We start from the raw sequence: 21,985 nt of genomic DNA, 5'->3' as shown, positions 1-21,985 counted from the left end.
CGCGTGGCAACAGGTGGGGGTGTTTTCGTCATTGTAAGCAGGTGAACGAGCTGGCCACAAGTGTATGTGATATTTTTTTGGTAACTCGTAATTGAAAGGCGCGTGTTATGAGTAATGCCTAGCTGGCATGCAAATCAGCTACTTGCTTTCTCACACTAGAGTTGAGGAGTCTGATTTTCTTTTTCTTTTTTTTTTCAAGGTAAATGGAAATTTGTTTAATCAGACATAATAAATTACATCTACATAGGTAATTATTTATGATTTGTAAATAATACTTTAAACTAAATGAACCATAAACTACTAGCAATAAAGCATCAAATATTTATGATTTGTAAGGTAATTATATTAGAGAAAATTATTTTCATGGACTTATTTGTCATGAAAGCAGGCCCGGCCCTGGGCATAGGCGGGTTAAGCCTGTGTTTAGTGCCCACCCAGTTCAAGGGCCCAATTTTTTTTTTCTCTTTTAAAATTATACATTTTTTTTTACCGATTTTGAAAAATAACACATTTTTCTAACATAAAGGGCCCAAAAAAAAAAATTCCCTATAGTCCACTTTGTTTCTGGGCCGGCCCTGGACGAGAGGTGGTCTTGAGAAGTAGATGCTACAAGAGGAAGAAACCTTAGATAATGTTGTTTGTTGATTTTGAGAGGTACAGTTTTACTTTTGTTATCATGGAATTTTTTTTTTTTTTTGGGCAGTTGGTTGAGGCTTGTAAAAGATGTAGGCATGAGATTGTTCAATTGGAAGTTGTAGAAGCTATTCCACTTAAGGAAACTTTGAGCTAAATTAAGAGGAGGTGGCCAGAATTTTTATTTTTTTTTTATAAATTAGTTGTCAAAATATTTAATTTAATTTATATATTAAAGGTAATTAAATATTAATTTATTGTGTGAATTTGTGGTTATGGTTGATTTATATTTATTTAGTATGTTTTGCATGAATTATCTTTTTAAAAAATATTTAATATGGTCTATATTTGGTCATACTTGATTAAAACCAATCCTTAATTGATATCTTGGATTTTGGTTTGTATGTTAGGTATTTTTATGGAAGGTGTTGTCCCTGATTTTGTCCAAAATACGTGGACCAACCGGACTGTGATACGTGGATTGAAGAAGCAAGACTTTGAAATAATTCGACTAAGTCTTCTTAACCAAAAGAATCAGCATTTAACATGCCTCCCGGAGAAGGCATGTAAGTTTCATATACTCCCGGAGAGCGAGACTACAATGAGGCATCTCCGGGAGGTATCAAATCCTATCTGAACAGTCACTTCGCATTTAATGCCGCATGGGAGAAAGCGTATGGAAACTGCCATAAGTATTAAAGTCTGACGGCGTAACCCCCTTCTGTAGCTACTATGCTATGATTAATGAGCCTAGTGACGGCTACTTTATGAGAAATCACATCAGTCAAGAAAGGATAATGGATTACATCCATTAAACCCCTAAAAAGCCTAGGGATTAGACCATGCATTTCTTATGATGTATCCATTGGGAATGTGTGTCTCTACTGAATATTACAGAAAGACATGTACCTCAATTCTAGGGATCACCCCACAAAAACACTATAAATACCCCCCAAACTCATTAAGGCAGAGGTCGAGAATTCTGGGTTTCATAAGAACTAGAGAGAAAAACCACCAAGAACATTTTCTGTAATAAATACTCTCATAAATATACAGACTCGTGGACTAAGGCTCATTAATGCCCCAACCACGTAAAAATCTCGTGCATTAACTTCTTATAGCTTTCTTAAATATTATTATTATATTGGTTGCCGAAAATCTCGGTCAACAGAAGGAATTAAGGACAAAATCATGATCTTAGCTTTAAATGAAAATTTGGAAGATTTCGTTTGATCTGTCACTACAAATTTGAATTTTGTTACTGTAGATTGAGGTTTATTTTAGGAAAGTTTCTAACAGCTGTAAAAACGTACTTGTGGTTGTCTTTAGAGTTTTTATTATCTATAAAAAGTACTTAGAGAGCAACTTAATATTTTCATCTCTTATATTCTTCTTGTTTTATATTTTCATCTTTGTGAGAAAATAGTTTTTTGTGTGAAAACTTACAGTGTTCTACTAGGTTTTAGCCTCTGTACTTTTGTTCTTTCTTCTTAGAATAAGGTAAAGAGCTTCATTGAATAAGAGAAGTTCACATTTGTTCACTCATTCTTAATCAATTATTAGATGAATTATTATTAATTTCTTAAGTTTTGTGATGAATGCACATTTGTTCACTCATTCTTAGTCAATATTAGATGAATTAGTATTGATTTCTTAAGTTTTGTATAGATTTGATATATTTTCTGTAGTTTTGCAGTTTTAAGCTATAAAGATGATAATATTTGGTGCACAAAAATAATAATTGAGATATATGTAAAATTCGGGAAGCAAAACGTGGTTGAAAGAAGCTGAAATGAAAAAATATTGATCCAAGCGACTTGTTGCCTGGGTAATAGGCGATAGGTCGCCTAACTTACAAGACTTGATTATTTTGGCACGTGCAGATTAAAAAAAAAAAATAAGCAATCCCAAAAATATGATTCAGGCGACATGTTGTCACTTTTACGAAATGGACTAATTTTTGCACGTGGCAGATAAAAAAATAGGGCGTCCCGAAGATAAGGTCCGGGCGACATGTTGCCTGTCCTTAGGCGACATATCGCTTGACACAATTTTCAAATTTAAATCCTAATTCAAAATGGCATATTTTCTATCTTTTTGGGCCTATATAAAGAATGATGTAGATAACCTTTGGACGACTGGAGAGATATAAAAAGAAACCTAGAGATCAGAAAACATATTGAAGAGTAAGAGAAAGAGATTTTAAGTTTAAGCATCAGCAACTTTCATTAGAGTCATTTTCTTCTTCTTTATTTTTTTTATTTAGTTCTTTAATTATGAATATGATTATCGTGGTTATTATGTTTGTCATTATGATTTAAACACTGTTTCTAGAGTGTTAATGAGACTGTTTTAGATTATGAATTAAAGAGTTTAGATTATTCTCATATTCTTGTTATTTGTTTATGCAATTTTGTGTTAATTATCATTTTATTAGTGCTTTGTCACCATTAATTAGTATAGAGATTTTAGGTTTAACACTTGGGAGAGGTAATCTAAAATTAGACTTAGAATTGCATAATATATGAAAAGTATGAGATTGAAAGATTCCACTAATTCTATGAGTTTTAAAGAGAATTATATTGCTTGATTGATTAATACTGAATAGAAATATTGTGTTAGTTAATTAAGTTAATTTTATCATCACTAGAGAAGAGTTAATATATTACATTAGGATTCTTTAAACTACAAATTATACAATAAATTAGGATAATTAGTAAACTGAGGTTCATAGTTTAAAATTATAAAAATCAATGCTGTGAGCCATTATTTTTGATTAAAATCATTATTTGTCTATTTATTTTTCAATTATTTTATTATTCTGTTTTTAATTATTATTTACTTTTAATTGTCTTATTAAAGCATAAAATAAAATAAAAAAAAAAAAGTATAATAATTAGTAAAATTTAATAATCAATCCAGGTGGGTTTGACAACTTTTTTTTATCAAAACTTTGCTATAATAATATTATACGCTTGCAGTAAAAATTATGTATCAAGTTTTTGGCGTCGTTTCAAGTGATTGAAATTTAAAATTATAAATTAGATATATTTGTTTTACTTAATGGATTATCATTGGCTTGATTCAACCATCCGCCAAGAAGAATTATAAATTATTATACCGAATGAGAGGAGAGATTTTGAGGATGAATAAAAAGATGAGTTCGTGCATGAAGAGTCACGTGAAGTTTATGTGGAAGAGAATGTGACACTCATATGTGATGAAATATAAGATCCTATTGATTTTTTCATTGTAGTAGAAACGAGATTGAGGTAGATGTGGAATTTTCTTCATTTATTGATATATTATTAAAATTGCACAAACTTCCATTTTACAGGTGGTGATATGTTAGAAAGTTCAATCCAGATATAAGTTATCATAAAAATTATATTTCATCCAACGAATGAAATACTCTACTATCGATCAGGTGTTGGCTACTAGAATTTTTTTACAATAGGGGTGGAGCCGCTACTGATGGCGATGATATAGCTATGGATCCATAATTCTAGCTGCTCTAGTTTTTGTTCTCTCCCCTTAATTTTATTACACAGTGGAGAGACTGTTTGTTTTAAGTTTGGGGGCGAAGACAATTTTTATGTTTTCAATTTTTAGTTTTTTTATTTTTTTTTCTCTTGGTAGTTTTTAGTTTTTCTTTAATACTATTGGTGACTATACTAAAGTTTGACCTATGAAATTTGATGATGAACTTATGCTAAATTCTTTGATATCATTTAGTATGTATCGCTCTACTTGTTCAAAATATATATTATGATTTTGTATGTATATGTAGACTTAGTTTGATTTGGTTAATATTCAGATAATACTATAACTTTATTATTAATTTGTTGAAACGAAATCCTAAATTTTGGTTGTGGAGAGATATGATTAAGGCAAATTTTGTTGAATCATTTGAGTCAAAAAGCTAAGCTTGATTCATTAACTTTTGTTGTCCTATTTTGAACCTAATTTTTTCTAATTTTATTCTTTGTTAAAAAATATATATTTATCTTTGATTATGAGCTATAGACTTAAACACTTATCCTTACCTTAATTTACACCATAAACATAGATTGTTTTTGTAATGAATAAACAATATGATCCAATAGGGATGATAAATTTTTATGAGAATTATTTTTGAAAAGTAAATATGCGCTATTAATTCAAGAAAATATGTGTTTATAGAGTTATACTTTATGTTCATAGAGTGATGTTGAAAAAAGTTCTTTTATTATAAAAAAAAAAAAAACTTCAAAAAAAAATTCATATTTAAAAAATATTAATAACAAGAGATATATAGAGATTATAACTTTATTGTGCGAAAAAGAAGCATTAAATATTGAAAGAAAAAGGATTTATAATGAAAGTTTTGTATTTTTGATTATTTATTTTGTAAGTTTATGATATGAAATTAGCTTAAATGATATTTTCATCCACCATTTACCTAAACATAAACATTACATTCCTATATATAAAGTCCTTTTAATTTATATGATTTTAGTTTACATTAATAAAGATGAATTGATTATGCAAGTCTATGGTTATCTTGAATGATTTATTAATACAAATGAATCATATGTATGTGGCATTTATAGAATTTACATATGCATATTTTACTAAAAAATATATAATATTGGAAATTAAGTTTGGTGGGTTGAAATTCTAGTCCTTTATTTAAAGTGTATGTTGAATAATTGAAAGATATTTTGGTATTTTTAGATAAATTATCTTTGGTCTAACTTTTTTGATTTCGTCATCTAATAATTGACTTGTTAGTTTTTTGGTTTTTAGTTTTAGTTTTATTTTTTTATTACTAGAGGACAAGCAATAGTTCAAGTTTGGGGATTTAATGGGTGCACATTTTTTCACTCATTCTTAGTCAGTTATTAAATGAATTAGTATTTATTTCTTAAGTTTTGTACAAATTTAATGTATTTTCTGTTGTTACTTTCTCTGAACCTTGGCTAGATTTCTATTCTTTTTTAGCCTTGTTCAGGGCAAGGTTGTAATATTTCTTTGCATTTTTCTCATTGCCCCTAAGGAAACTAATCTCGTTTCATGTTAGGAATTTGACACACAAGTGAAAAATAGAAGTTACTACTTTTAAGTCATACAAGGCTGGCCGACCTAGCATAACATTAAAAGCAGAAGGAATGTCTATCACTAAATATTGTATCATGATTATTGTTGTGGCTGGAGATTTCCCTATTGTGAGTGGTAAGCGGAACATTCCGAGTGGTGCTATGCTCTGGCTGGAGAATTCATAAACTAGTTACGTGCAGGGAACTAAATCTTTGAGATGAAGATCCATTTTCTCATAAATAGTCTTGAACAAGATTTTAGATGAGGCTCTATTGTCAATCATTGCCCAGGCCACTATTTTGTTTGTAATCTACACATACACTACAAGAGGATCATTGTGTGAATAAATCAAATGATTGGAATCTTCATCGCTAAAAGTTATAGTTGGATCTTCCCTCCATGGTTGTTTGGGTGTTTTTTCTTCTACAGCCAAAATTTCTTCACCTTACTCATACTGAAGAGTTCGAGCATATTTTTTTCTTGAATTTTTAGAATCTCCAGCAATATGTGGCCCCTATAATAACTTGTAATTATCCATCCACAGGTGGTGGCATCAAGTGGTTTTGGTTATTATCAGGTTGGGCAGCCTTTTGTTCCTGGTCGACCTTTACATACCTATGTATGTGTAGATTGTTCTTTCCGATCAAAAATTCAATCTCTTCTTTCAATTTTTTGCACTCGTTGGTATCATGGCCGAAATCTTTATGAAAATGATAGTACTTAGAATGATCCTTTTTGCTCACGTCCTTCTTCATTGGTGGAGGTCTCTTGTACAGAACTACTGAATCCATGGTCGTAAGGATGGTTTTTATGTCCTCAGTAAGAACAGTGAAGACTGTAAACTTTGGATCTTTCTCACGAGGATGTTGGTGTTTGGGATTGCTGTTAAACTTTCCCTTTTTTTTTCATTTCCCTAATTATTTCCACCATTCGACATTTTCCTGCCTTAACTACTTTCATCTTGGCTTGGAATAGAAGTACCCAAGGTCGCATTAGGAATTTGTTTTTAGCCAGCAGAATCTACTCTTCAAGCAGTTGTTTGTACTGCCTCTTCTAGTTTTATAAATCCATCTGCCCAGTCTAAAAACTGTGCCATGGATCCCACTGTTAGCCTCTTGATATCTTTCCATAACTCCCCCAATGGTAAAATTCCTCCAAGTATGACTGCAAGTCTTCCTTCCTTGCTCAATCCCTTTACTCTTGTGGCTTCGATCATAAACCGACTAATATAGTCTCTAAGGGGTTCATATGGCAGTTGCACACCGAACAAATCCTCTAAGTGTACAGGGAGTTGTCTGGAAGATGAGAATTGTACATGGAATTCTGATATGAAGATATTCCGTGAGTCAAACTTGCCTGGTGTTATTTTGATATACCATTGTTGGGTGGCATTTGCCAATGTTTGTAGAAAAACTCTACAACACACGTCTTCGTGCACTGCATGCAAATCCATTTGCATCTGAAAGTTCTTTATGTGGGACAATGGGTCCTCTTTACAAGTATATGCCTTCCTGGTAGGCATTTTGAACTTGGGCAGCAGAAGAAGTATATTTATTTGAATAGTAAATGGCGAACCTCATGCTCGTTGAAGGTCAGTGAGTTTTGGTCCGGTCAGGCTTTGTACTACGCTCTTAAGATGATCTATTTGGGCTTGCAGCCCATCAACTTGGCTCCGGTCTATGTCACCTATTGTCCTCTTTGAACTTCAACTGGCACATAGTTATCTACATTAATGGGTTACACTTGGGGAGGAATTACCCTATCTCTCTGCTCTCTTCGGTGGTTCAAGGTGTTTCTGAGATCAACTGGTTGAGTTCCAATTCTCTCAAACACTGACTGACTTGACGGTCTTCTTGTAGCACCATCATTGGTCGGGGGAATTTCCCTCCAAGCATGTCGATCTCGTCGTCTTTAAGCACGAGTTGCACTATCTGCCCCATTGTCATTGTTACTTGTGAATGACTGACTACGAGCAGTTGTAGTCTAACCTTGTTGTGGGGCTGTGTACGGGACATATTAAAAATATTGAACTTGCCCATTCTAATCATAAATGGCTGTAGGATCTTGAAACCTTGCCTTAGGCTAGTTGGGTGTTTTTTTACGGGAGCAAAAGTTCTGACTATTTTGCGTAAGGTGCTGCCCTGGTAGTACCTGGTCGTCTACCGTGGGGCCCACATTCGTCTGTGGCCTAGGATTTAACGGTCCAAGTTGCAGGGGGTTTTAGACGTAAGTCATTGGGGGAACTTCTGACCTAGACTGATTCCGAAGTGGGACACATGCTTCTTTCCCTCTGTTGGGATCCCTAATGAGAGGGATATCCTCTTGCAACTGCTATTCGATTCGTTGATTGAACTATCTTATCAACTTCGTGGTTTCACATGATCGTTTATTTATTGCCTCTTGCTGGGCTCTTAGGCTTTCTGCTTGCCTATCCATCCACTCCTGGAAAAGCCTTTCTTGCTGCGCAAAAGCTTCATCCACGACTGCTCAGGTATCTGCCTGATCGTGATGAAGGGTGTTCGTGTGATTTTGAATTTGAGACACTGCCTCTCTCAAATTTTGCAGTTCAGTGTCATCATCAACTATCACCCGAGGTTCATCAACTGGTGGCACTCTAGAGTTCGGGCTAGTTTCTCCAACACTATGGGTATTGGTATTTCCAGTATTTTGAGTGCCTGGAGTCACGCCAGTCCCATGAGAGGTGCTGCTCGAATTAATTACATGAAGATTTCTCAAATTTGTAGGAGTTTGGACATTCGGGTCAGTCACCATGGAATCTGTAGAATCAGTAGTCTGACTTCTTTGAGTTGTTACAACCATTTGAATTGAACAAAATTAATCCAATTGCATTCTTGAGTTTTGTTCTCAATAAAAGTACCAAAATATTGATATCGCTTTTGGGCAATGACACTGAGTCTTAAAGCGATTTGTAATCAATTAGATTCAACAAGAATATAATTAACATTAAGCATAAACTAAGAACACGAATATTTATAGAGATTCAACCCCATTATTTGGTAATAGCTTACTCCTCTTTTAGTCGTATTCAACTTATGAATAGAGAAGCAAATATGGCTTGATCTCTCTCGAAAGCTTGACAGAAAAATGAGCAGCGTAATAGCTCTCTCAAATAAATGATTCTGGATCCTTTTACAATGGAATTATTTCACTATTTATAAGAGATGTTTACAATAGACATTGGTTTCCCAAAAGCTCTTAAACCATGAAAATAGGAAATAAATGACTTTCCTAAACTTTGAGAAATATATATATATATATATATGGAAGTCCCCTTAAATTGGGATTTAATTACATATAAAATGGAAAATAATCTTTAATAAATTTTGTCACGCGTTTTGCCTTGGTCGGATCACGCATGGTTCTGATTGCTTCTTTCTGACCAGGCCAACTTCGTTCAACCTGTACAACGAGCTTTATCCTTTTTGTATGTTACTACATCTGACATGGAGTATGTCTTAGGCAGACACTTTGTGAGGCTCTTCGCCCAAGCATTGATGTCACGATACGTGTCACCCAAAGAAATATACCACGTCATTCGAACAAAATTCAAGATAACACTAAGTAAATATAGTAACTTGTAACTACTTACAATGATGTTCTTGAAGTCTCTTAGAAATCAAAACAAAAGTCACTCAATATATCTACAATTAAGTATAAACAAGCACAAATAAAATTAATTACATAATTATTAAAATATAGTTACTAAGACTTTCTCAATATTAATATTTTAGAACATTTTTAAAAACTAATTAGTCACTCTTCTAAATAAAAATGTGTGTAAAATTTCTCAATATCAATATTTATCTACATGTTTCAAGCTAAAAAATACACACATAGTACTCAAATATTACTATTAATTTTGGTATAAATAAAAAAAAAACAAAACAAATTAACAAATTTTATTAAAAAAAAAATTAGCAAAAAATATGCAGCCACCTATTTCAAGCTTAAAACTCACAACTTTTAAAACCCACAACAATACCCATAGAACTCTAATGTTACTATTTAACTCACATTAAATAAAAAACCCATATATATGAGTGCACTCTTAATGGGTATTACCCATTCATCGGTAGTTTTATGAAAATTTGAGTTTTTATGCTTAGTTTTTCTATCTAATTATAAAAAATCTCTCATTTTTATATTATACGAGTTAAGATTGTTCCATCAGCTGAAAAAAAAAATTAAAAAAAAAAAGTTTTTCGACAGAAAGAAAGTTGAATTTGACTTAAGTATTTTGTATATAAACATATTTTTGATATAGTGTAAAAAGTAATATTTGTTGATATTTTTTTTAATTAAGTAGTTAAATTAAGCATAGAAATTCAAATTTCTCTTTTTATTATTCGTCGTTGGATCAAAATCTAATAGTTTAATAATTTTAAAATTAATATTTATAGTTAAATTGTTTAGTAACCATCAATAGGTAATACCCATTAAGAAGTGTTCCATATATATATATATATATATATTTATATCACAATCAACAAATTTTATTAAAAAAAATTTAGCAAACAATATTTATCTACCTATTTCAAGTTTAATACCTACCTATAATAATCATAGTATAGTAAAAAATAAACTTACCTTTATATTTTCATATAGAAAGTTTTTTTTTTTCATCCTAATAATATATATATAAAAAAAAACTATTTTTATTAATGTATTTAAGTTTTTAATATGAAAAATAGAAGAAAAATAAAGAGTTTGAGCAAAAAAAAAAAAAAAAACACAAAAATAAAGAGCACAAATAAGAGAGCATACCTGGAAAATGAGTTCTGTTGTAGGATAAGGAAATGAATACTAGTGTCTTTTGCGTTTAGGGTTCGCAAGCAGGCTAGGTAATTTATTTGCTTACTGAAGACTTTTTATCCAAATTTGTATGAAAAAAGTGAGATAAAATGATTGTTACTAAGTCTCGTTTGGTGCAAAGAACAGGTAAATGATTGGAAATGTATTTTTTTAGGACCAGCCAAACAAGGCCCTTGTTCTGAAGTGGGATAAAAGGTCAATATTTGGTTGGCCATTAAAAAACTCATCTTGAACTCATTTTTTGTTGTATAATTTTTTTAAGGCCTAACCAAACACAATCCTTGTCCTTAAAAAGTATCTATTTTCATCTCTTAAGTGCTAATAAAAAAGTGTTTATTCCAATATATTTTTTATCCTATTTTTTTTTCTCAAATATAAAAAGTGGGATAAAAAATCTCATTTCTTGTAGTGATTCAAAACACACCATTCAATAGCATCATTAATAATTATTTCAATGATTCTTCAGTTGTATTTATATAAATACAATATTATTAATAAATATAAAATATTTACAGCACGAAATATTTGTACAAATCTATAACGATATTATATTATTTTTTATTATCATCAAAGAATATAAGAATATATGTATGAATATGTATTCATCACTTTTATTATATTTCAAACAATTATGTGATGAATATTATATTGTATAATATTTAGGATAGGGAAATTTGATTTTCTATACTTAGAAAATCAAAAAATTTGATTCCTAAACCAATAATTTAAACCCTAAAAAAACTATACATTTTTTTTCAAAACCCCAAAAATACCCCCAAACTCTCACAGCATCTCTCTTTCTCTCTCTATCTCGGCCGGTCCTAAGAATCCCACACCCCAGGTTCGATGGTCGGACCATGGGGTCCGACCAATCGGACCCATCGGACCCCAAGGTCCGACCATCGGACCTCTCTCTTCCCCTCTCTCTCTCAAATCGCAGGAAAAAAAAAATTTCACAGACGGTTGGACCTTGGGGTCCGACCATCGGACCTCTTTCTTCCTCTCTCTCACAAATCGCAGAAAAAAAAAAATTCACACCGATGGTCGGACCTTGGGGTCCGACCAATCGGACCCATCGGACCCCAAGGTCCGACCATCAGACCTCTCTCTTCCTCTCTCTCTCAAATCGTAGGAAAAAAAAAAGTTTCACAGACGGTCGGAGGGGTTGGGGTCGGACTGGGGTTGCTCTTTCGGGTTGGGGTTGGGGTCGGAGGGGTTGGGGTTCGGGTGGTGATCGGCGTTGGGGTCGGAGGGGTTGGGGTTCGGGTGGTGATCGGCGTTGGGGTCGGAAGGGTTGGGGTTCGGGTGTGAGATAGAGGGAGAGAGAGATGATGCAGAGAGAGAGAATATTGTGAGGGGGGTATTTTTGGGGTTTTGAAAAAAAAGGAATAGTTTTTTTAGGTTTTAAATTTTTGGTTTAGGGAAATTTTTTTTTGATTTTCTAAGTATAGAAAATCAAATTTCCCTTAGGATATATACAAGATTTTAACAAAGATACATAATCTTTAGGAAAATGCATTATTTATATATATTTTCTCTAATATCATAGGCACAAGTTATATAAAATATATTATAAATAATAAGAACACATAATATGTATATGGATGATGTTTCAATGGTTACATCAAATATGTAATCACGTTGGTTACATTTATTTTAGTTGTTGGATCATTGTTAAACGATTGTGATTAATTTAAAAATTAAATAAAAATAATTAATAAATTACCTGTAACTTGATATTAACCAGATTTTTTATTTATTTTCTTATAAATAAAAAATTAAAAATATTTATAAATTTTTTGTTGTGAAAAATATCTTATTAAATATTTTAATTAAAAAATAATTTATTTTAAGTAGATAATTTATTATGAGGAGAATTATCTCATATACTATTTTTTTAATTTTTCTTTTCAAATTTACAATTTGGGTTGCTATATGGGTTTCTATGTGAATTTTCGTAAAAATACAAAAAAAAAAGTTATTTTAAAGTGTAAAAATAAAAATACCCTTAATTATAATTATTTTGAGTTTAAAAATAGAATTTTTACCTGTTATAGCAAGTCATATACAAATGTAATCATCATAATTACCTTTTTAATGTAACCATTGAATATGAGAATAAATATCTTTATCTTTATATATTAAAAGTGTCTATTTAACGAAAATTCTTGGTTTAACGGTATTTTATTTTCTATTCTGTAGAATTTAACAGTTCTGTTAACTCTCAGGTTAACTTCAAACAAATTGAAATTAAACCCTTAAAGCCCTTCCAACCGCAACTTCCTAACCATGCCTACGTTTGGGATAAGCTTGATTAGTCTTTCTCCTTTTGAAGAACCGGAATTCCAAAAACTGTGGCATTTTGAAATCGACTCATCCATGATTCGAGGAAATCGATTCTTTGAAGAGTTCCATTAATGTCTTTTATGAGGTTTGTTGAAATCGACACATTCATTCATTGAATATATAGATTCTTAGAAAAGGAAAGGCAGAGAGAAAGTAAAGAGTAATCGATTCTTTGAAGGTCTTGAAATTGGCCCTCAGTTCATTCCTATATTTCTTGTGGAATGTTTAAATCAATTCCATTCCTATTTTTGGAGTCGGTCATCATTTCGAGCCTCAGAAGAGGAAAGGCACATAGAGAGAGAAGAGAAAGAGGAAGAGGGCTTTCATTGCTCGTGCTCGCAGAAGGTAATTCTTCAGTGCAGAAATTATTTTGTTTGCTATTTTTTTAATTATTGTATGAGAAAAATATGTGATAAATTTCTAACTTATGGGTGGTAATTATGTTAGGTTCCAGAGAGGTTTGAAGCGTAAGCCAATGGTTTTGATCAAGAAGCTCCGGAAGGCGGTATGATTTTTTGAATTTCATTTCTCTTTAACTCTGTATCTTGTAAATGGCTGTTTTCTATCAAAGTAACCAATTTTGTTAAACAAATTTTTCATACTGTGAATAATTCTCTTGTTTGACAATAATGATAAACTATTTTTTGAATCTCTACTATTAGCTATTGTCATTTGATGTTGAATATGGTCTATAAGATGGATAACAAGGTTGAGTCAAATTAAGGGTATAATACTTAAAGTAAGGGTATGATACTTAATAATTTTTTTTTTTTATTCCTTAATTACTTTATTCAATAAGTAATACCCCTAATACTTTGAGCTTTTAATCTTCCCAAGTGCTCATTAAGCCGCTTCACATATAACAATGAGTGGTCATCTCATCTTCAAATCAAATCCCATCTAACAATTTCCCATATTTGAATTTCTTTTACTTTTTTGTTTGACCGAAATCTCTGCTCTCTATTTTCTTTGGTCAATGGATTGTCTAATATGCTGCAAGAACAACCAGCCACAACAATGGTAGCTTTTCATCTTTTAGCATTTATGAGAAATAGATTTATTTCTCTCTATTATTAGCTCTTACTATTCCTTTTGTTTTCTTTTTTGGTTCGTGCATTTTCCAAGTAGAAGAAAAATTTTGGTGAACATGATCATGACTTTTGCTGATGCATTGGCAAATATAGGTATCATTGCCTTCCTTCCTTTAAAATTGCCTCTTTATTTTAATTGTTATTCTAAATGGGCATTGGGTAATACTTTAAGGAGTAGGAGATGATTTTTGTATTTACAGTGATGATGTAAACAAGTTCAAGGTATCTACACCAAAAGGTGAGCATGAAAAAGGCTACTTTTTCTGTTTAGATTTGTGCTATGTATAATTTCAATCACTTGCTTTCTAAGTTACTATAGGGTGGTTAGTGGTTGCAGGTAGCTTTTTATCCAGAAGAGAACACTAGCTCCAACGTTATAAAATTATAGTAACATATGCGAACAACTTTATGAGATTGCAGTGAATGAGAAGTATGTAAAGTTTTTGTTTGAAATGGTAGAAGTTCCTGTAGTGTTCATGTGTTTGCACTTTGCAGGTTCTTTCTCTTGTTCTGTGGAGAAGTAACTCTGATTTTAGTTCTCTTTATATTGTGTGTCTCCACTTTGGTAACTTGCACATATACAAGTGGACAAATAAGTAATTCTCTAAATTTCTTTAATAGTAAATTTTGCAACTTTAATTTGACATTCCTTTTCTTGTTGTTTACATTATATCGAGTGGGACTAGGTACTATATCAGGGTTGTGTTACTCTCACATGACTCTTTATTCTTTTACTGGTTTTGAATCATTGGAGGTAAATAAAAGCTCACACGTTTTCTTTAGAAGTGCGCAATTACAACTGGCGGATTCTTTGAAAAAGTTTAGTCCTCTTCAGTTTTGATTTTGTTTAAACTTAAATATATGTGTATATATTGTTAATAGCATTATACCTGGTAGCAGGGCATCTTGTGCGCTGGAGTGGGAAAGTTTTAGAAAGCAATGTTGTCAAACATAGAGCTCTTTATGATATATTGTGACAATTTGATTTTGTCTCAATGGAAATCTCGAAGTCTATATTGAGGATCAATTATCAATTTGAATTCCTTCAACTTTTTAGAGTATGCTTGGCAATATATTATTCTATTAATTTACTTTGATTTTAATGTAGTATTTCCGGTGTTTAGACATATATTTCATGTATTTAGTTATAAAAGGAACAAAAATGAGCATATATGTCATCTAAGATGTATTTTATTAGATTCTTATCTGGTTATGATGGTGTAAAGAAGTTTGAGTATTGCAAATTATAATAAGGCAACTTTCTTATCTAGGAGATCAATTGAAGGGTCTTTCCTTTACCTTTATGCTCTTATGCATAGTTTTATTGATTGTTTAGAGATAAATATTGATGCTTTGGATAACATATGGATGCAGGAAAAAAAATATAATGCTGACTTTTCTATTTTCTAATACTACTTCAAGAATTTTGTATACATAAGGAAATATTTTCAGTAATATTTTTCGCAATTAATTGACAATATTATCTCTTGATTAATCAGGTTGATATTTAGTTTTTATATCTTTCCCCACAACATTCTTGAGAACCTTTTAATACTTTTATATATAATATACTTTTGAGATGTGAAAAGTGCTGCCAGTTTTTTTTTCTTTACTTTTAAATATTGGCTTTGAAATTCTTAGTATGCATTTGGCATTGATTAGTCCTTTTTAGCCATGCCATCTACACAATATTTTTTTGTCTTTCATGCCTTGGATTTTGTTTATATTACTCATTTTTATTTTCCTCACCATAGTTGGACATTTATCTTCTATTACTGTTATTTATATGCACATTAAAAGAGTGAAATACAATCTGTATCAACCATTAATAATAAATAATACTGATTTCCTTTATTAATTTTCTTATCTCTACACTTTAGATAGATAGTTTTTTTTTTAAAAATAAAATAAAATAAAATTAAGTATACATACGTAACATTAACTTAGATAGGTGTATTATTTTGTATGATCTCGCACTCTAATTTTGTATGATCTCATACCCTAATTTTGTATAATTGTGTATATCTGATTTTTTAAGCAACCTTTTAAAAATAATAAAAAATCTTTTACATCATTGCAAGTGTTTGGGACAAAGGAGTTTTTAAAAAATTATTGTTTTGAGTTTCAATGAGGGGAAATAAAAATATATTTTTCTTTTGATTTATGAAACTTATTTTTGGATTTTAATTTAAGATTGTTAAATTTTATTTGGACAATATAAGTTTTTCTTGTGTTTTTTAATAACTTTTTCTTTTCTTTCTAAAACTTTTTTATTAAGTTTGAGTTTAACAAAGATTGAGATGCATAAGAAATATTGCTTAAAGCAATATAAATAGGAAAATTTTTAAAAAATAATATCTAAAATCTTAAATAAAACTAACAATACGTGGCTCGGCACGTAACATCCACCTAGTATAAGAATAAACACATATAATAGCAAAGAAGAAAAACTAAAAGGGTTCTTGAAAATTATCTCGGTTAGATGAGTATATATATATAAATGGAAAAGGTTTCAATGGTTACATTTTTATTGTAACCATCATGGTTACATTTTTTTAAGACATTGGATTACTATTAAATGGTTGCGATTAATTTAAAAATTAAATAAAAATAAATAATAAATAACTTGTAACTTGAAAGTAACCTAATCATTTATTTCCTTATAAAACTTTAATTAAGATTAATTATATTTTAGAATTAAATTAATTATAATTATTAATTAATTTTTTGCAATTTATTACTATATAAGGATCTTTTAGCAATTTATTTTTTTATACTTAAATTATTTAAAATTTTATAGCAAAACTTTTTATAATTTAAAATTATACACATATAATTTCATAATTTAAATTTTATTATACTTGTAATCTTAATTTTAAATTATTTCACTTAATTAATTATTTTTTTATTTAAATATTTAAAAAGTAAAAAATGAAATAAGTTGAAGGATTTTTTAGAAAAAAAATGGATGCACTTGTTATCGATTGATTAGCTTGAGGCCTCATACTTAGTTCATATAATTGTAACAAAATAATTAAATATCATTTAAAAATAATTAATTATTTAAAAATTTATTATAAGAAGAGCATTTTAATTTGTGTCAAAAGAAGTTTAATTTTTGTAAAAAAAAATAAATTTTATTGTAAATATTATAATTAAAGGGCTTATTTATTAAAATAATTCAAGTAAGGATTTAAATATAAATATTAATTGCTAAAAGAGGTCTTGTTGAATATTTAATTAATTATTTTAAGAAAATAGTTAATTATAATTAATTAATTCTAAAAAAGGAATGTCTACTATTTAATTAATTATTTTAAGAAAATAGTTAATTATAATTAATTAATTCTAAAAAAGGAAAGTATACCTATTAGTAACCTGCTATTACAGGTCAAAGAAAAATATAACCATATGGTTACAATAAAAATGTAACCATTGAATAGTCACCCATATATAAATATATATTTAGTGTATTATGATTTTAAAATAATTCATGAACTTTAACAAAATAACATTTACCGTGGGCAGAGACTCGTGTTGATATAATGTTATAAATTTATTATAAATAATATAAAATAGATAAGAAGAAAAAAAGAAAAAAGATAAAAAGAAAAATAGATACTGAATGAGAATTTCTCAAAACTTTATTTCATGACCTACGGGCCAAAGGATAGTCTCAGGTAGACAGTTTCTATGAGAGGAAATTACACTCTATACCCTTTTTATATTGTCCTCTTTTATTTTTACCCTTTTTTTTAAAATCTATCATTTTTACCTCTTTTTTTAAACATTGTACCAATTTTGCCCCTGTCACTTCAAGATACTCTCCATGTGACTCTCTTATGTCAGGGTATTTTGGGTACAACACATATAAAAAGAGGTATATTTCAAATAAATATAAACTTAGAGGCAAATTTGGTTAATTGATTAATAAAAGAGGCATTTTTCAACTTACCCCTTTCTATGAGGCGTAGGTCTTCCAAAAGGTAATGAAGGCGTGCAAAGTTTTCTTCGGGCCAAAGAGAGATTGGCCCTCGAGTGCAAAGGCATAAGGGAGCTTGACTGCAAGACCCACCTGCCGAGCAGGGACGAAAGTCGGCCTTAGTAATCCGACGGTGCTGAGTGGAAAGGTCGTTGCAATGGGTATACTTGATGATATGAATTATTTGAAAAATAAATATATTTGTTATGTAGCTGATCTTTTACAAAATCAATTTGGAATGATCCTGGTTCGTTTAGAAAATATGATTAAAGGAACTATGAGTGGGTCAATATCCTCAGAATTTTCAACTACATTAACAACTTTTAATTTTTTTTTTTTTTTTCTGATTATACCCATTTCTTATTTATATAAATATGTGAGTTATAGATTTGGAAATTACAAAAAAAAAAAAATAGTAATTATAATTAATGGTAATTTGATATCCTTATATACAATATTTCTTAACAGATTTAATTTTAGTGGTTATATTTTGATAAGAGGAGCTATTTAATGCTTGCTTATTGAAATTTCCCAGAACATGGTATGTATTATGTTCTCCATGGTCAGTTGACTTGACCTGAAAGCAATCAGAGATACAACACTGCTCTTTCTCTTTTTGGTGATCGCATGAATAAGCCCAGCAGAATTTTGATTAGTAATGGATATTGAGGCCAACCGATATAGGCCTGTAGTCCCCTTATTGGGTCTGCTTCTCCTAGCCAACTTCATACGTGGAGATGATACCATATCTGCAAATCAATCCCTGAGTGGGTTTTCAACCATTGTTTCTGCAGGTACGATTTTTGTACTAGGATTCTTTAAACTAGGTAAGGCTGAAAACTACTATTTAGGCATATGGTACCAAGTAGATCCTTCGCGGACTGTCGTTTGGGTGGCAAATAGAGAAAAACCAGTCTCCTTTTATTCAGAGCTTAAGATTTCTGATGGCAATCTAATTCTGTACGACAAAGAAGTCCCAATTTGGTCAACAGATGTCACCTCTGCTACCTCTCCTGATGTTCAAGCAGTTCTTATGGACAGCGGTAATCTCGTACTAACAGATGGATCTAGTTCTTCAGAACCACTGTGGCAAAGTTTTGATCATCTTTCTCACACATGGCTGCCTGGAAGTAAAATTGGATACGACAAGATAACAAAAACAAGTAAACTTCTCACCTCATGGAAAAGTTCAGAGGATCCTGCTCCTGGCATTTACTCCATTGAGTTAAATCCCAGAGACAACTCGTTTATAATTAGCTGGAACAGGTCAAGGTCATATTGGACAAGTGGTTCGTGGAACGGAACAATTTTTTCCTTGATCCCTGAGATGCGTGACTTTGCCGATTTCAAGTTCCTTTTTGTAGAAAACGAAAACGAAAGTTACATCACTTATTCTTTTTCAAGCTCATCATATACAACCCGGTATGCATTGGATGTTTCTGGGCAGCTGCGGCAGCTAAACTGGCTTTCTTCGACTGGTTGGAATTTATTTTGGTCTCAACCGAGACAACAATGTGAAGTTTATGCTTTCTGTGGGCCATATGGCAGCTGCAATGAGAATTCCTTGCCTTTTTGTACTTGTTTGAGCGAATTTAAGCCCACGTCTGAACTTGACTGGGATTTGGGGGACTATTCTGGTGGGTGCGCAAGAGTAACCAAACTTGAATGTGGTAACAATAGCCTTCCTAATGGTGAGAAGGACAGATTTCTAGCGATGCCCAACATGTTATTACCTGAAAATAAACAGTCTTTGCGTGTCGGTTCTGATGAATGTGAATCACGCTGCCTAAAAAACTGTTCTTGTACAGCTTATGCTTATGAAAACAATGACTGTTCAATTTGGAAAGGAAATCTCTTAAATCTGGAGCAACTATCGGCGGCAGGTGACAACATTGGCACTCTTTATGTTAGGCAAGCAGCTTCTGAGAGAAAAAAAGGCACGATTGTCCAACTAGACTGGATCTTTTATAATCCATATCATTAAAAAATGCCATGCTATTATGCTAATCTCCATTGTAATGTCAATATTTTTTTCTACAGAGTCTAGCAAATCTTCAAAGTCTAAGATACTATATGCTGTCCTAGGAACTATAGCAGCTGCTTTTCTCATCTCAAGTATTGCTTTTTCTATACATCGTAGAAGAAGAAAACAGACCAAAAGCAAAGGTAATGCTAACTATTAGTGTAGAAAATGGAAATATTCTCTCGTACTTACACTTTTAATACCAAAATGCAAAAATAAAACTTTTGGATTTCCTCTAGCTATAACTTACTACTTCAAGTGTCTTTTAAAATTAGGTGAAAGAATGAAACTTCAAGGAATTCAGGAAGTTCGGCTATATGACACTGAGAAACAAATTGCCAACTTTATAAAATTTGGCAAATTCAGTGAAGATTCAAGAGAAGGTATAGATGTCCCATATGTTGTTTTGGAAAGTATAGTAATGGCTACAAATAACTTTTCAGACTTAAACAAACTTGGACAAGGAGGTTTTGGGCCTGTTTATAAGGTAATGCTCATCCTCATCTTACTACACTTCTCGAGTCTCATTTTTAAACTACTACTACTATCACCACTATCGCTTTTTATTCTTTTTCTTATTCTTAAATTTTTCTTTTTTACAAAAAAAATTAAAAACAGCAAAAAAAAAATAACTAATACCTGCCTTGAACCCCCAACAGGGAAAATTTCCAGGAGGCCAAGAAATTGCAATAAAGAGGCTCTCAAGTGGTTCAGGACAAGGCTTAGAGGAATTTAAGAATGAAGTTATGTTGATTGCGAAACTCCAGCATAGAAACCTTGTAAGACTTTTGGGATATTGTGTTGAAGGGGAAGAAAAGTTGCTGCTGTATGAATATATGCCCAACAAAAGTTTAGACTCATTTATATTTGGTAAGTTTGTTTTTGTGAATTGATGCAAATTTTCATCTCTTTATCGGAATGCTTTTATCTTAGTTTAGAATTTTTACAGATCGAACACTATCCGTACTGCTAAACTGGGAGCTACGCTTTGACATCATACTGGGAATTGCTAGAGGTCTTGTTTACCTCCACCATGATTCAAGATTAAGGATTATCCATAGAGATTTGAAAACAAGCAATGTTCTATTAGATGAGGAGATGAACCCTAAAATTTCAGACTTCGGCTTGGCTAGGATTTTTGGAGGGAAACAAACTGAAGGAAGCACAACTAGAGTTGTTGGAACATAGTAAGTAATGCATAAGGTCCTAACCTGAAATTGCTTTGTTTCTTAGTTTTCTATTAATTTTTTACTAATAAACTTGTTTATAAAATTTAATCTCTAATAGTCAATTTTTTATGCACAGTGGTTATATGTCTCCAGAATATGCATTAGATGGATTTTTTTCTATCAAGTCCGATGTTTTCAGTTTTGGTGTTATGGTTTTAGAAATCCTAAGTGGAAAAAAAAACACAGGATTTTACCAGTCAGAAGAAGCCTTGAGCCTGTTAGGATATGTGAGTGTTGATGCTATTTCACATATTAATTTATATTATTGTTCTTATTTTGAATAACCTTTTTAATCAATACTTGCTCGCAGGCATGGAAAATGTGGAAAGATAACAAGACATTGGATTTAATGGATGCAGCATTAAGTGAGAGTTGCAATGCAAGTGAATTCTTGAGGTGTGTGAATGTGGGGCTGTTATGTGTACAAGAGGACCCAAGTGATCGACCCACCATGCCAAACGTGATCTTCATGCTTGGGAATGTAACAGCAAGTTTACAAAGTCCTAAGCAGCCAGCTTTTGTGGCGAGCAGATCTCTTCCTACCTCTGCCTCTCCTAGTAAATCATCAATATCCGTTAACGAAATAACAAATACCTTAGAGAATGGGCGATAAATTAGTTAGAAGTAATTATTTATTGAACTAGCCAACTATACCGCGCTACTAGCTGTTTAGATTTTTTATTATAACACAACTGTTTTGATTTTTTATTATTTTTATATAAAAAAAATTATATTTAATATACAAAAAGAAAAAAAAATATTAGTTTAA

At 31.2% G+C, this 21,985-nt stretch overlaps 1 protein-coding gene across 2 annotated transcripts; it reads left to right on the top strand.

Annotated features, from left to right (window-relative positions):
• The first annotated feature begins 17,167 nt into the window (after nucleotides 1–17,167).
• LOC115700747 (G-type lectin S-receptor-like serine/threonine-protein kinase At4g03230) lies at nucleotides 17,168–21,985 on the top strand. Of its 2 annotated transcripts, XM_030628381.2 has the most exons (7): nucleotides 17,955–19,901; nucleotides 20,005–20,130; nucleotides 20,263–20,474; nucleotides 20,647–20,857; nucleotides 20,937–21,174; nucleotides 21,293–21,443; nucleotides 21,527–21,985. In XM_030628381.2, exons 1-7 carry the CDS (start codon nucleotides 18,623–18,625, stop codon nucleotides 21,827–21,829), a joined length of 2,520 nt encoding a protein of 839 aa, XP_030484241.2. In that variant the 5' UTR covers nucleotides 17,955–18,622; the 3' UTR covers nucleotides 21,830–21,985. The 2 variants fall into 2 exon arrangements, with proteins under 2 accessions (XP_030484242.2, XP_030484241.2); XM_030628382.2 differs by lacking the exon at nucleotides 21,293–21,443 and having other exon boundaries at nucleotides 17,168–19,901.

The sequence above is a fragment of the Cannabis sativa genome, chromosome 8, assembly GCF_029168945.1.
Source record: "Cannabis sativa cultivar Pink pepper isolate KNU-18-1 chromosome 8, ASM2916894v1, whole genome shotgun sequence".
Classification (NCBI taxonomy): Eukaryota; Viridiplantae; Streptophyta; class Magnoliopsida; order Rosales; family Cannabaceae; genus Cannabis; species Cannabis sativa.
The sequence above is the reverse complement of the archived record's forward strand: the minus strand, read 5'-3'. Positions and strand labels throughout refer to the sequence as shown.

What these genes read in the sequence shown, in the direction of transcription:
- LOC115700747 (XM_030628381.2), top strand. Translation starts at nt 18,623, where the DNA reads ATGGATATTGAGGCCAACCGATATAGGCCTGTAGTCCCCTTATTGGGT. An exon ending in AGCTTCTGAGAGAAAAAAAG is followed by an intron (nt 19,902 to 20,004) that starts GCACGATTGTCC and finishes TTTTTTCTACAG; the next exon opens with AGTCTAGCAAATCTTCAAAG. An exon ending in TTTAGACTCATTTATATTTG is followed by an intron (nt 20,858 to 20,936) that starts GTAAGTTTGTTT and finishes GAATTTTTACAG; the next exon opens with ATCGAACACTATCCGTACTG.